The sequence below is a fragment of the Colletotrichum navitas genome (genome assembly GCF_030913465.1).
Source record: "Colletotrichum navitas strain CBS 125086 chromosome Unknown LY79scaffold_1, whole genome shotgun sequence".
In the NCBI taxonomy this organism is placed as follows: domain Eukaryota; kingdom Fungi; phylum Ascomycota; class Sordariomycetes; order Glomerellales; family Glomerellaceae; genus Colletotrichum; species Colletotrichum navitas.
Window position 1 is genome coordinate 1,496,840 of NW_026850547.1, and position 12,127 is coordinate 1,508,966.

At 55.7% G+C, this 12,127-nt stretch overlaps 3 protein-coding genes across 3 annotated transcripts; 2 read left to right on the forward strand and 1 right to left on the reverse strand.

The window, feature by feature from the left end:
• Positions 1-2,388: 2,388 nt before the first annotated feature.
• Positions 2,389-2,674, forward strand: LY79DRAFT_664693 (uncharacterized protein; the record flags this gene model as incomplete). Its single annotated transcript, XM_060562940.1, has 2 exons — positions 2,389-2,539; positions 2,613-2,674. The coding sequence occupies 2 exons, from the start codon at positions 2,389-2,391 to the stop codon at positions 2,672-2,674; spliced, it is 213 nt and encodes a 70-aa protein (XP_060420896.1).
• Positions 2,675-3,450: 776 nt separating this feature from the next.
• LY79DRAFT_17878 (uncharacterized protein) lies at positions 3,451-4,338 on the forward strand. Its single transcript, XM_060551284.1, has one exon. It carries the CDS (start codon positions 3,537-3,539, stop codon positions 4,029-4,031), a length of 495 nt encoding a protein of 164 aa, XP_060420897.1. The 5' UTR covers positions 3,451-3,536; the 3' UTR covers positions 4,032-4,338.
• A 341-nt stretch (positions 4,339-4,679) lies between these two features.
• On the reverse strand, positions 4,680-5,217 carry LY79DRAFT_533454 (uncharacterized protein). Its single transcript, XM_060556363.1, has 2 exons — positions 5,196-5,217; positions 4,680-5,140 (listed from the first exon to the last, which is right to left on the reverse strand). Exon 2 carries the CDS (start codon positions 5,090-5,092, stop codon positions 4,874-4,876), a length of 219 nt encoding a protein of 72 aa, XP_060420898.1. The 5' UTR covers positions 5,093-5,140; positions 5,196-5,217; the 3' UTR covers positions 4,680-4,873.
• Between the last annotated feature and the right edge of the window lie 6,910 nt (positions 5,218-12,127).

Sequence of the window (12,127 nt, forward strand, 5' to 3'; positions counted from 1 at the left end):
ACCCCCATTTTATTGAGTGAAGAAATAAGGGTCAAAGTATCATCCTGGTTCCTCGCCGTCTTGATATACCACGCTCAATGAGGCCAGAGGAGACAAACCAGATATACTCACATCGGGTAAGCAGGCAAGTTTTCCTCCGCAATATGAGACACATGTACCGAAATTCTTAAAATCGGCGCTCTACCGATGATATTCAGCGCCATGATGTTCGGTTTGAAGTCGAGAGTGACAACGTAAGCCCAGTGCTGGGTTCTTAGGATCGTTCTCTCGTCCACCACTTCGTGCTAGATGCTTTGTTTCATCAAGCTGGTCTCTGCCCGAACACGATCTCGAACACCGACTGGAGAGGTCTCTGTTTTCCAACACAGCTATCGTATTCACGGCCTGAGATGTGCCTTGTGTCTCTAGACTATACATTCACCACTATACACTCAGCATTACTCCGTCATGAAACGAAGAGGCCAAGGCCGACCGAGTTGTTGAAATTACAATATGGATCTCGACTGTCCCTGGGCCATGGAAGATTCAAGCGAAGACCCTAGACTGAGGCGGGGTCCTTCTGTCTTATCTCACTCGTACGCGTCCAACGCGGAGTCGTTCTTGGGTTGCAGTTGGTGCGGAATCTGACTGACTTGGTCCGCAGGTCATTGATATGGATACAAGTACCTTCCGGACTGCGTGATATCTACGCCCTATTACTGTCCCGGAATTCTCTTAGGTCTATATCTTTGACTGCAAAGAGGTAGCCCCCCCTCGAGTGGTATAGAGCAACACCAATCAACTACCTCGGGTTCCTCCGTACGTTCGCGCCTGGCGGCACAATTGACCCATTCAATACGAACGGACGTGCATTCACCCCATGACACACCGCCTATCATACCCTTGTATACAGGAGAGGTGAAATAGCCAAGCCGGGCCGGGCCAACGTCCGCGGTATGCATGGCCGCCCGTTGGTTCTCCCGTCCACCCCCAGCCGGCTGAGAAGAGGGGATTGCCCTGGATCGCTATTGACACATGTAGATTGTACGCTCCAGCGACAACCAGAGGCGCACAACAAGTCTTGTTACAGCTGCTAAGTCGTGATTGACGTCGACCCGGAAGTACATGAATATAAGTCTGCTGTGTCTTGAGCTCCCGCATGATATCTCTGACCACACCTGCAGCCGGAGGTCCTGGAACCTTTGTCCGAGGAGCAATCATTGGCCGGAGAGATCAGTACAAGTCCTTCGACGGAAGACCGCTGCCATTTCTATGTAGTAGATTCCGAGAAATCACCAACTTGTTCGATTTTGCTTGTAGAGTGTTGCTTCGTCGAGTACGAGCCTCCGTGACTCCATTTTTGAGTATCGCCGGGAGACCGGCAGAAACTACCATCAGTATTAGGACGGCAGTACATTTCGGTGTGTTATGCTCGAAAGGTATTCTAGCCATCCCGAGACATATCTCATTTCGAACGACAAAAGGGAGCTGGAGAGATTAGCTATCGTCCATCCAGGTCTGGGCCCACCGTTGACTGCGAACTGGAAGGACATCTAGACTTGGAACACACCCTGTGGCTTCTCATCAACAACAAGCTCGGCATGGCCCCGCCGTGCCAGAAAGGGGCCAAGGTTGGCCGCGTCCTCAATGCAGGGACCGGCACTGGTATCTGAGCTCTCGACCTTGGAGATGAACATCCTCAATCTGAGGTGAGCTTTGCCCCGTCCACTCGAGGATGCGCGATACGTAGCGATACTGGCAAAGGATGCCTGTATAAATACTGGTTCGTATCGTGATACAGGTCCTCGCTATTATTCTCTCCCAACTCTTCCCGCTTAGTACGTATGCTCTCGTCCCCTCCATTATCTGCCTTGGGCTAGAAACTGCTGTCACGTATTTGACACTGACCACACGATTTCAGTGCCCTCCCGAATGTCAGATTCGAAGTCGATGACGCCGAAGATCTATGGACATACTCGCTCCCTTTCCAGTACATCCACAGCCGAATCCTCTCGTCCGGCCCAAGCAACCGGTAAAAAACCCTACGCAAGTGCTACGAGTAATCTTGGCCCCATCACATCCCCTCATTAGTCCTTGTCGGGGAACCAGTCGTGACACACTACTGCTATCACAAGAGGGAGGGTGCTGATCTGAGTCAATGTGCAGCAACCTCGAGCCTGGCGGGTCGGTCGAGTTGCAGGAGGTTGACTTGTGCCCGACCTCTGATGACGCAACTCTTAGAACGGATTTCGATCTGATCGAATAATACAAACCGCCTCAAAAGACATCCGACAAATCCGGACACCCCTTTTTCGGAATCGCCCCGCTCACAAACATTATGATGGAGGTTGGATTCGTGGAGGCGTCTCTGGCTGTGACAAAGTAGCCGTCTAATGCGTGACCCATGCCATGAACCGCAAATGGAAGAAGACGAGCATCTGGAACGGCGAGGACATGATGAACGGTGTTGGAGGCTTCTCTACGGCAGCGCTGACGCGGGGCCACGTGCTTCATCCCGGCAGCATTCCGGACCGAGGTCTTGCTTGTGACCGTTGGCGGCGTGAGAAAAGAAGCTGTCAAGATGCTTTCGAACGAAGCCTGTGGCTATCCGGCTGAAATGGCTTTGCCCTCAGTCCGCGGAATGACTGATGGACCTGAGCTGCCGCTGGTATTCTCTGTGCGCGCCTTTTGCTGATGGAGTCGGTGGGTTCGCGCATTTGACAATCCATAGCTTGGTGTTCTGCTCAAACGTACGAGCTGCTCCAGGCCGTAATGTCGAAGAGCCTGCGAGATAAACCTCAAAACGGGGCCACGAAGCCGGATGATACCGGCGGATAGCGCCTTGACAGCGGTAAAGTTCTCATCGGCTTCAAGCAGTGTCCTTATAATGATACCCAAGATGGCTTCAATATTGCCGAGAATTGTGGCATACGATTGGCTATCACCGAAAAATTACCTCTCCAGTACAGTCGTCGATGTAAGAAAGGCCGAGTCTGGAATCGGTCTACTCGAAGGAGAGGTTGGAGGCTGGTCCAGGGCGAGGAGGCATATTCAGAAGGGCGCCGCTGCACTTGGCCTGCCCGCTCCTTGAGTCTTACAAGCGAGTCGTGTCTCTCATCCCAGCGTATCATGTATGTCCACCTCTCCCCCGTCGGGCGATGGCTGGACAACTTCCATTACTTCTTTTCGCAATCCGTTTTCTCCTCCTGAATAGCCTGTAAATGAACAAAGTATCTAGACTGCTTAACGCCAGGACCTAGGCTGAGTTGCTTCCCAGCATCGTCAGACAAAGGATGCAACAGCCTCGGCCCAGAACATAGGGAGTCTGACTTCTTGCGAGTCCTGCAAGTTTTGTGCGGGCTCTACGGAATCCGAGGAGGGCCGCGCGGTGACCTACATCTCAAAGCTGCATAATGGACCTAGCCATGTCCCTAGAGTGACTGATTTGAGTCTCATGTTACCGGTTTCCACTCGAGAGACGCGCATAGGAACGCATGACATAATATATTGGACTAAGCAGTTGACAATCGTCGTCTATACCAAAATACCCTGGCGGAATGAGTGCCCGTACCAGACTCGACGACTCCGCAACCGGCGGCCTTCAGCCGACGCTCTCTCAGAACATGGTATGTAGACAGCAGTGCTCAACTCCGAGAGACTCGTCCCATCCCCCCTCCAACCTGCACAGCCCAAGACGGGGGATTGGCCAGCTGGCGGGGGAACGTCGTTTGCCTAGACGCAAGAGGTCGCCTCTTCTCGCACCAGCCGGTCCGCAAGGCACAGAAGAGAGGCGAGATGGCGCCGGAGCTCAAAGTCCAGAGTCCTCTTCAAAGCACAACACCCACCACGGCCCTCCCAAACCTGTCTTGCCGGCCCAACCCCCTAAGGCGAGCCAAGATGCTACCGCGTCTACGGCAAGTCCATCAGCAGCTTGGAATTCCACCAAAGGATCGCGTCCAGCCCGCGCGACCGCGACCCCCCCCCCCCCCCCCCCGTCCGCGACGCGCCCGACAACGCGACGCTCGCGACGCGGGCGCACATGCATCAGGTAAGGAAGAAACGCTCGTTGCCCCTGACGATCGCCAAAAGAGACCGTTCCCGGTTCGACGCCGCCCAAAGGCTCAAAGCCTCGAGAGCAGACTACGCCTTCGAAGGGCAAGGGGAAACCCTCACCCTCTCGAGCCCGCCTGAAACCATGCGGCGCCATCTCGAGGCCCCCCTCTCAACGGTTTTCTTTGTTCAGAGACGCCACTATGCCTCCCACCCCAAATCGATAGGGAATGGGAAGCCGCCCGAAGCCAAGGGGGGGGGGGAAAGGTACAAGCTTGAAAAGGAAGAAAGCATAAAAAAAAAAGGGGGGGGGGGGGGGGGGAGAAAAATAGAGGCCCGCCCTGACGCTTATGATTTCGCAACGGCGCGAGATCAGCCACCGACCAGCAACAAAGAACCGGTGCGGTTCCGAACCAAGATCTCCTGCGTCTCTACACGATGTTAGCGTGTCGATACACCGAGATACGACAGACGGCGGAGGCTGGGATAGACGCGAAATAAGGCTTCACCTTCATCTTCCCCATCGAGTATCTTGTGTGGCTGACTCGCAGACGGACCATCCTATCCCGCTAGCAAGACGGAAAAGCGCCCGCCGCGCTCCGGTCTAGAGCATTTAGACCACGATGGGATGCCTTTCGGGCTGCTGTGAAGGGGGGGGGGGGGGGGGGGGGCGGAGTCGTGAGAAATCGCCTCGAGTGACGCTCCGGAGGCACCTTCTTCCTCGCGGCGTGTCGCACTCCAACGCCGGACCCGATGGCCCAGACGGACTAAGGCGGGAGTGCCCTCCTTGCCCTACGACAGATCCGGACGAGCCGAGGTTCTCTTCGAGGCGGACAAATCATCGCTAAGTCGCCTGGCAGGCGCCGGCTCCCGGGGAAGCGCACTCGAGCATCCCCTCGACGGCGTGGGGTCGTAGAGGCATCGCGGTAGTTCGAATCACCGCATCATGCTGGGGTCCTGTGCATCGCCGCCGTCCATGGCCCCAATCTGCAATGCGACATCGCATTGGGGCCCGAGTCACCATGGACCGACTGATTGCAACGCCAGCTTGGTGGAGGTGCATTAGGCCACGCGAACAGACGCAGCAGCAGTTAAACCGCGCAATGCCACGGTCGGTCCTCCTCTCCCCCTCTTCACACCCTCCCGCCAACTTGAGGATACCCTAGCTTGTCAGTGTCGTGTGTCGTCCCATCACTGTTCCGGTAAGTGTCACGGACGTTCGTCGAATCAGTCAGGCTCGGCAGCCGTCCAGACAGACACAGCTGGCCTCGGCTTGTCATCTGTCACCCTATGGCCCTTTCTCGCCCCGTTCTCGCCCCGTTCTCGAGAGACAAACAGACAAGCAGGTCATAGCTGCTGCGAGACATTGGCTCTAGGCGAGAAAAGCAACGATGGTGGAAAAACCTCTCCCACTGGTGGTGGCATGGACCTCCTCCCCACCTGCTCCTCGAGAGAGGCAGGACGCGGCCCAGGAAGGCGCCGATGGTTGGTTGTTCCCCTCAGGGCGGCACGACGCGGAGGGACGGACGCCTGGACGGTGGTGGTGGTGGTGGCGTGGCGTGGCGTGGCGCGGCAGACGTTTTGTTTGTGTGCTGTCGGAGGCCGTAGCTTTTGCAGAAGCAATATTTGCTGCCACTAGGCATGCCAAAAAGAGCGGTTTCTAACAGGCGATGCCATCATAGGGGCCCAGCGCTCTCTACTCATGCCAGTGTGCCGGCGCCCTGTGTGCATGTGAACCCCTACGTGAGATCAACCGGTAGGCGAGCAATCCGGGCGGGAGGGAAACCGACTCCATGTGCAGCCTCACCGGTCAGGATCGGCGGGATTGGTAGGCGGGCCGGCGGTGAGCGCCGGTTCGATAATAGACGTGACCGATGATGCTCTCTCTCTCTCTCTTCCCTTCTGTCCATCTTCTCCATCTGGCAGGTGGATCGGTAGCGTTGCGATGCCGGCGTTATGTCTCTTCCGCATGAAGGCGACCTCCATCCCAAGATGGCAGAGCCCCGTCCAGATCTTCAACTAGACACCGAAGATCCCAATTTTGACCCAGGAACATGCCATTGCAGGGCACCCAGCTAGCAGCCCAAGTACCTGTACGCACTGGCTGCCACTGCCCCCCCCCCCCCCCCCCCCTCCCAGTGTTACTTAGGCACGCAGAACAATCAACGTGGTCGGGTTCATGGTTCATGGAACCGTCTTTCTGAAATATGGCACTCTCGGGGAATAAGTCATGAAGCAGCGTATCGTTGCTGGGTCCGAACGGGGGGCTCTGGTGGGGTAATGTGCTCGCGGTTTCGACCCTGAGTCCTGAGTTGTCGAGCCTAGTAGTACACGGCACCTGGCGATGGAGGATCTGCCTCGAGTAGTGCTGAACTAGCGCCGTACCCGCCCGCTCACAGTGCATGGTGTGAATCAGCACGCCGCTGTACGTGATTCTCTTGGTCATCCTTACCAAGGCCACGATCGTCACCAGCTTGTGGCGACCATACGCATCAAGCGGGGCGGGGAGGAAACGTCCTTCTGGTTTAGCCACTCAGACCGGCGGGAGAGCCATGTCTGCCAGAGTCCTGCGACCTGCATCTCGTTGTTAGCTGGTACTGCTATGCATATGTAATCCACAGTTCGTACAAGCCCGCCCTAAGCCCCGGCTAGAGACACCCGACAAACCCCGGACGCCCGGAGAGGCAGCCGGTTTGCTAGGAGAGGCGTTATGGGAGAAGAAGGACAGGGGGGAAAGAATAGTTTGCTTGGACGCAAGCTCTGCTGCTGCTGCTGCTGCTGCCGCTGCCGCTGCTTTACGCTTGAGCCTTGACTTGACCTGTCACTTTCTCGTTTTCTGCGAATATGTTGACAAGCAGTATTTCAGAGGTCGAGAGGGGAATCCACCCATCCACACTGTCGAGATTCAGAAACACGCCGTTTTCTTTTATCAACCGCATAGGCTACATTTGTGGTTGGTGATGATGGTGATGATGGTGGTGGTGGGCGTGGTTACCTTGCATCTGCATGAGTGCACAATCGCTCCCACTGCATGTTTGTCAACGCTGTTTTTGCATCCTTATGGGCTTAGCCGGCCCTCCAGAAACATAATATCTATCCACTGTGTTTCCTGCACTGCGATACTGCGCATGATGCATTCGTGGTTGAATTTTGGTTACCCCCCCCCCCACCTCCCAACTCGAGGTACCAGACTGCATGTTTCAGGCAAACCATCTCGCCGCAGATTAACGGCGCAGTCAGGCTGTTTTCGAAATCGTGGGCGGATTGGGTATGCTCTCTTCCTTCCCCGAAAAGCGTCGGTTTTCGGCGCACCCGCTAGGCGAATGTTGGCGATATTGAACGTTTTCTTTACAAGCTCTTGTCATCCAGGGCTGCAGGCCCCCCCCGCCCCCCCCAAATTGTCCGGCACCCGAATGAACTATTGCCAACAGGTTCCCCTCGAAATATTGTCTGCATGGCGCTGTTCATTCAGGTGGGCGTGTCGACGCATTGATTGTCGGTCGTCTTCCCGTATCCATTCCTACAAACCCGAGCCGAATGATGAGCTCTTCACGGCGGTACCAAGCTTAGGGTCTATCGACCAGTAACCGCGCGCGGGGGGGGGGGGGGGGGGGGCGTCACCAGTTTAGTTGGACAACCGAATGCGCTAGCTAGCATTGACTGAGGCCCCGCCAGTTGCTTTCGCCTCGACACACGTATGGGGTTCTTGCCTGGGTGCGACGAGATAGTCGGACGATCCTGATACCATGAACCGCTCCGACGACAAAGAATGAGTTGGGATCTGTGACGCTCCAATTTCCCGTTCCCCACGGCAATCACTTCTAGAAGGGTTAAGGAACGCCGGCAGTGAAGAGGCAAGGGAAATGAAATTATCTCCCGTTCGTGGACATCGCGGACGATGGGAACCTTTCCAGGCTGGCTCAAATATTGGAGCCTATCATGCTTGGCTACCACTAGCTGGCGAGCCGTCTGCGGGACGGACGTGAGGCCTGTTGGGGCCCATACTGCCTGCTTGGTGTGCACCCCCCGTTGCTTCTATCTTGACCGTCTTCGAGTCCCGCCTTGTCAGATTCATGGGCATCTCAAACCATCCACGAAGCAACGTGCCACTCACAGCTCCACCGCACCGAGTTACCATATGACAAGAGCGAATGACGGAGTTGCAGTAGGGAGGTAAAAGAGAGAGAGAGAGAGAGAGAGAGAGAGAGAGAGAGAGAAATAAATAAATAAAGAAACCATCTAGTAGAGGTTTTCCTTGTCGAGATCAAGACGTTGATTTGGGGAATGGCCCGATGGACAGAAACGTAAGTTTGTGCCGAGCGATGGCCCGTGTTGCGACCGTCGAGATGCATCCGTGTGACCCCGTCGATGTTCCCTTGAAACGTCCTCGAACACGCTGGCGGCGACAGGATTTCGGCTTGACTACCGCTTCCTGTCGATTATCATATAGGCCTGCCAGACGATATGACCCGGTGCCTTCGCCTTTGGGGTCTTCTGACACTTGAGTGGCGGATCCATTCCTTCTAGAACAATGGAAGGATCCATGGACAGCCAGCCCATTGCTCTATCCCGTGCTGGGATGCCTCCCCCTTCGCTTTGCGCCAACTCCATCACGTTTCCCGTTGTTTGCAAAAGTCCACGCAAGGCAGATGTGTCATGATAGCTAGCACCTGATGCCCGAAACAAGAAGTCGCCCGTACCCAAGGCTATGCTGGCTGCTTTGTGACGGAGCCCAGGCGTCGGAGCTTACAGGCTCTGAAACCTTCTGGAAGGTCAGTCCCCCGAGCTAACGGCCGCGGGAATGCCCATTGGCCGCTGCGGAGGAAGTCCTTGCTCTAACCGGTATGACGAGGTAACCCTGGCAAGGCATGTGGGACACCCCACCGAGAAGCCTCAGAATGATAGCTACCAATATTGACCGACCGACTTCTCATAAGCGTGTGGGTTCTTCGCCATCTAGCGAGGGCATTAGCCGAGCCGATAGTTCTTTCTGCTCTGTAACACCGTGTACCCACGGTGGGATTGAAGAGGACAGCGGAACGGAACGGATAGAGATAGACGAGGCATCTCTCTGGGTATTGTTCGCTCGGGCTGCCGGGTCTTCGTGGTCCAGCTCGATGTCTATGTATTTCGGTAAGAAAGAATCGCCTGACAAGGTCCCGAGCTATCGAGCGTCGGGGTTCCCCGAATGCAAGAGCTGCCCCAACCTAGCCCGCCTAGAAGACGTTGGCAATGCTCAATGTTTGCTTTTCATGCTTCGCTGATGGTCGACAGGCTAGGCACTAAACACCAGACAAACGCAGTATATGGCAAACCCTTCGGGTTCAATTGACACTCTGGATGATTTCCACGCCAAGTGAAATGCAGCGGTTAATCCGTGACCGGACCGCTAGCCCCGCAGAAGCTGTCTTTCGTGCCGTTTCCTCGAGACTGATTGGCGATAGCGAGAAATCAGTTCGACTGTCCGTATATTGGGTAGTCAAGGATGATCGGACCCGGCTAAATGGCGGCCCCAGGCTCCATCCAGAATACCTCGGGCCCGTTAAAGGTTCCTTTGATGATCTTCCAGACTCATGCCCGGTTACGGCGAGGACCCTTGTGGCAGAGACAAGCGATGGATGGTAATTTGTGGCAGACCTTTGCTGGATTTGCCTGAAAGAAATCCGGGGCAGCAGCGACGGAGCTTCACCCGTTTTCGGTCCTGGTCGCCGTCACACAGCCCAGGGGGGTTTACTGGCTGGGCCGGGACCCCACGGCTTCCTACCCGGGCCGTCCAACGTACCATAGCCGCTAACCAGGTTCCCAAGTCGTCGGAGGCGAGTTGGAGTCTTGGAGAAGGGAACTTCCCGGAGGGACTAGAGGGCTCGCGGGTACAATTGGGGAACTTCATGAGCATCAAACACCAGATCGCTAGGGCCTCCTTGGTAAGCCAGCGAGTTGAGCTCCCAAGCTTCCTTCCTTAAACGTCGATATTGCGCCATCTGTGCGGCTTTTAATAGCTCTTTGTGGGGGGGGGGATTTGACTAACTGCGGCGATCGGAGGCTCCTAGTGATGATAATGGTCGGCTGGCGATATGCTATACTAAGTGGTCGTTAACCCCCCTCCCCCCCCCTCACGATATGGGTTGACGTGTCGACGACGCCCATCAAGGCAAGTATCGGCCAGGACGCCCACAGTCCTGCTCTCAACCTGGGGGGCAACTGCTCGAGACATTCGTACACTATTTGTAACTTCGCATGTCCGTACATGGAAGAGTCTGAACATGCACCCACTCAACAGGCCGGGGGCCGTCGCAAGAACCGTGCTGTTTTGGGCTTAAGGCGTTCCGGTGTGTTGGATCATGTCACCTGTTTGCTGCTCCTAATCCGTCAGCCAGGAACGGCACAACCACTCCAACGGTGACGAGAGGATTCACGAGCCAGGCACTTGGCTCTTCTTTGCGGCTTCCGCCGAGAAGCCATGTAGTAGTGTACTAAGTACATGAGCAGCCAGCACCTGGTCGGCCAGCCTGGGGCCCCGGTCGCATGACAGGCCTTGCCTGCTCTGCTGGTCTGGTCTTGAAAAGGTCGACCAGCATGTGGTAAGACCCCCGACCCCGTCGCTTTTAGTCAAATTCAAGACCGAAAAGGTCATTAGCGGGCAATCGTTCTCCATGCCATCCCATGTCGGCCGCATGAGCTGTGATCCTATTCGGCTGGCAAACCCACAACCCACGAGCCGCTTTTCTTGGTTAGGCTTTAGGAAGTCCCCAAGCTTTGAGTTGCCGGTTCCGCGAAGCCTAGTATGCTATAGCGAGTCTCCACCACCACCCTTGGTTTGACCGAGGACACCTCGTTCTCGCAGTGTACATACATACTATGTAGTACACTCCGTACTTGTTGCGAGGCATTTTAGACCATCGGCGGTGATGCTCACCATTCGATGGCTGGGAACATTCCGACATGGTCGTTTGGTCCAGCTAGCCAAGCTGCAAGAAGCATGCAGTGCGATATATTCTATTCAAAGAGCTGCTGAGGCTGGCCGAAAGCGAAAAGCGCGCGTGTGCTGCATTGGAGACAGAGGAAGACGAGGAAGCCTTGGCGAATTGCGGAAAATCTACGGATAGTGTACCTGCATACGGTTGCAACCGTTGGTCTGTTCCTGCATGGGGTACTTTTTTGGAAACGCGACGTACGTGTACAGTATCTCGATGCTGCAGTCGGTATGCAAGGTACACCGAGCTGTGGGTGCTCAACTCCGGGACCGGGAGTAGTGTACTTCCCACTATCCGTACATTACAGTCCCTATCATGACACCGACTGTACGGAGTACTACAGTACCCCAAGCTCTGGGTGGGCATCTAGCGGTAGGCCCAGGACGAGAGGCAACGGTTGAGTGGAAGTCCCTGGCACGGATGCATGGTCGCATGAACGGAGGCAAATTGGCGATTGGTCAATCTTCAGGGATTCGACGGGGCATAGGATCCCAGTCCAAACTGACCGGAGCTCTCCCAGCCCTCCCAGCCCTCCGAGAACTACGATCAGCGTCAGCGAGACGGATCACGATAAGTTGCCCCATTGGGAAGCCTACGGCCGGTAGTGCATACGAGTTGTGCAACATAATGCTCAGCACAGCCCGCTCTCACGCCGACACGCACCGGAAGAGCTACTGAGAATGTGCAATGTCTCCACTCTCAGAAGGACTTGGGCCCAATGTATGGCTGCATGGAAATCACCCGGGCTATCCACTGCCACAATGACAGCATGCTAATGTCAGACAGACTCAAGTCAACTTGAGTCCTTCCCTCCTCGTCAGTGGTGCAAGCTGCGGGTTCGAGCCAGGTTGTGCACGCTTTGTGCTGTTTCGGCGGCGCAGCTGTTTGACCCAGTCAGTGTACGTGCGTCTTTTGCCCATCCGTCAGTCGGTTCCAACTGGACGAGATAAACAGAGAGGCTAATGCACAACCGATACCGAAAGTCCATTGGTGCAGTTTATGCAGGCCGCCAGCGTCTCAGCTAGAGGGCCGGAAGCTGAGTAAGACAATTAGTGAGTGATGTTCTGTGCCGTCGAGCGATTGTGAACGGTGTCGTAGTGAAGGAGCCTGGCTAGAGTAATGCA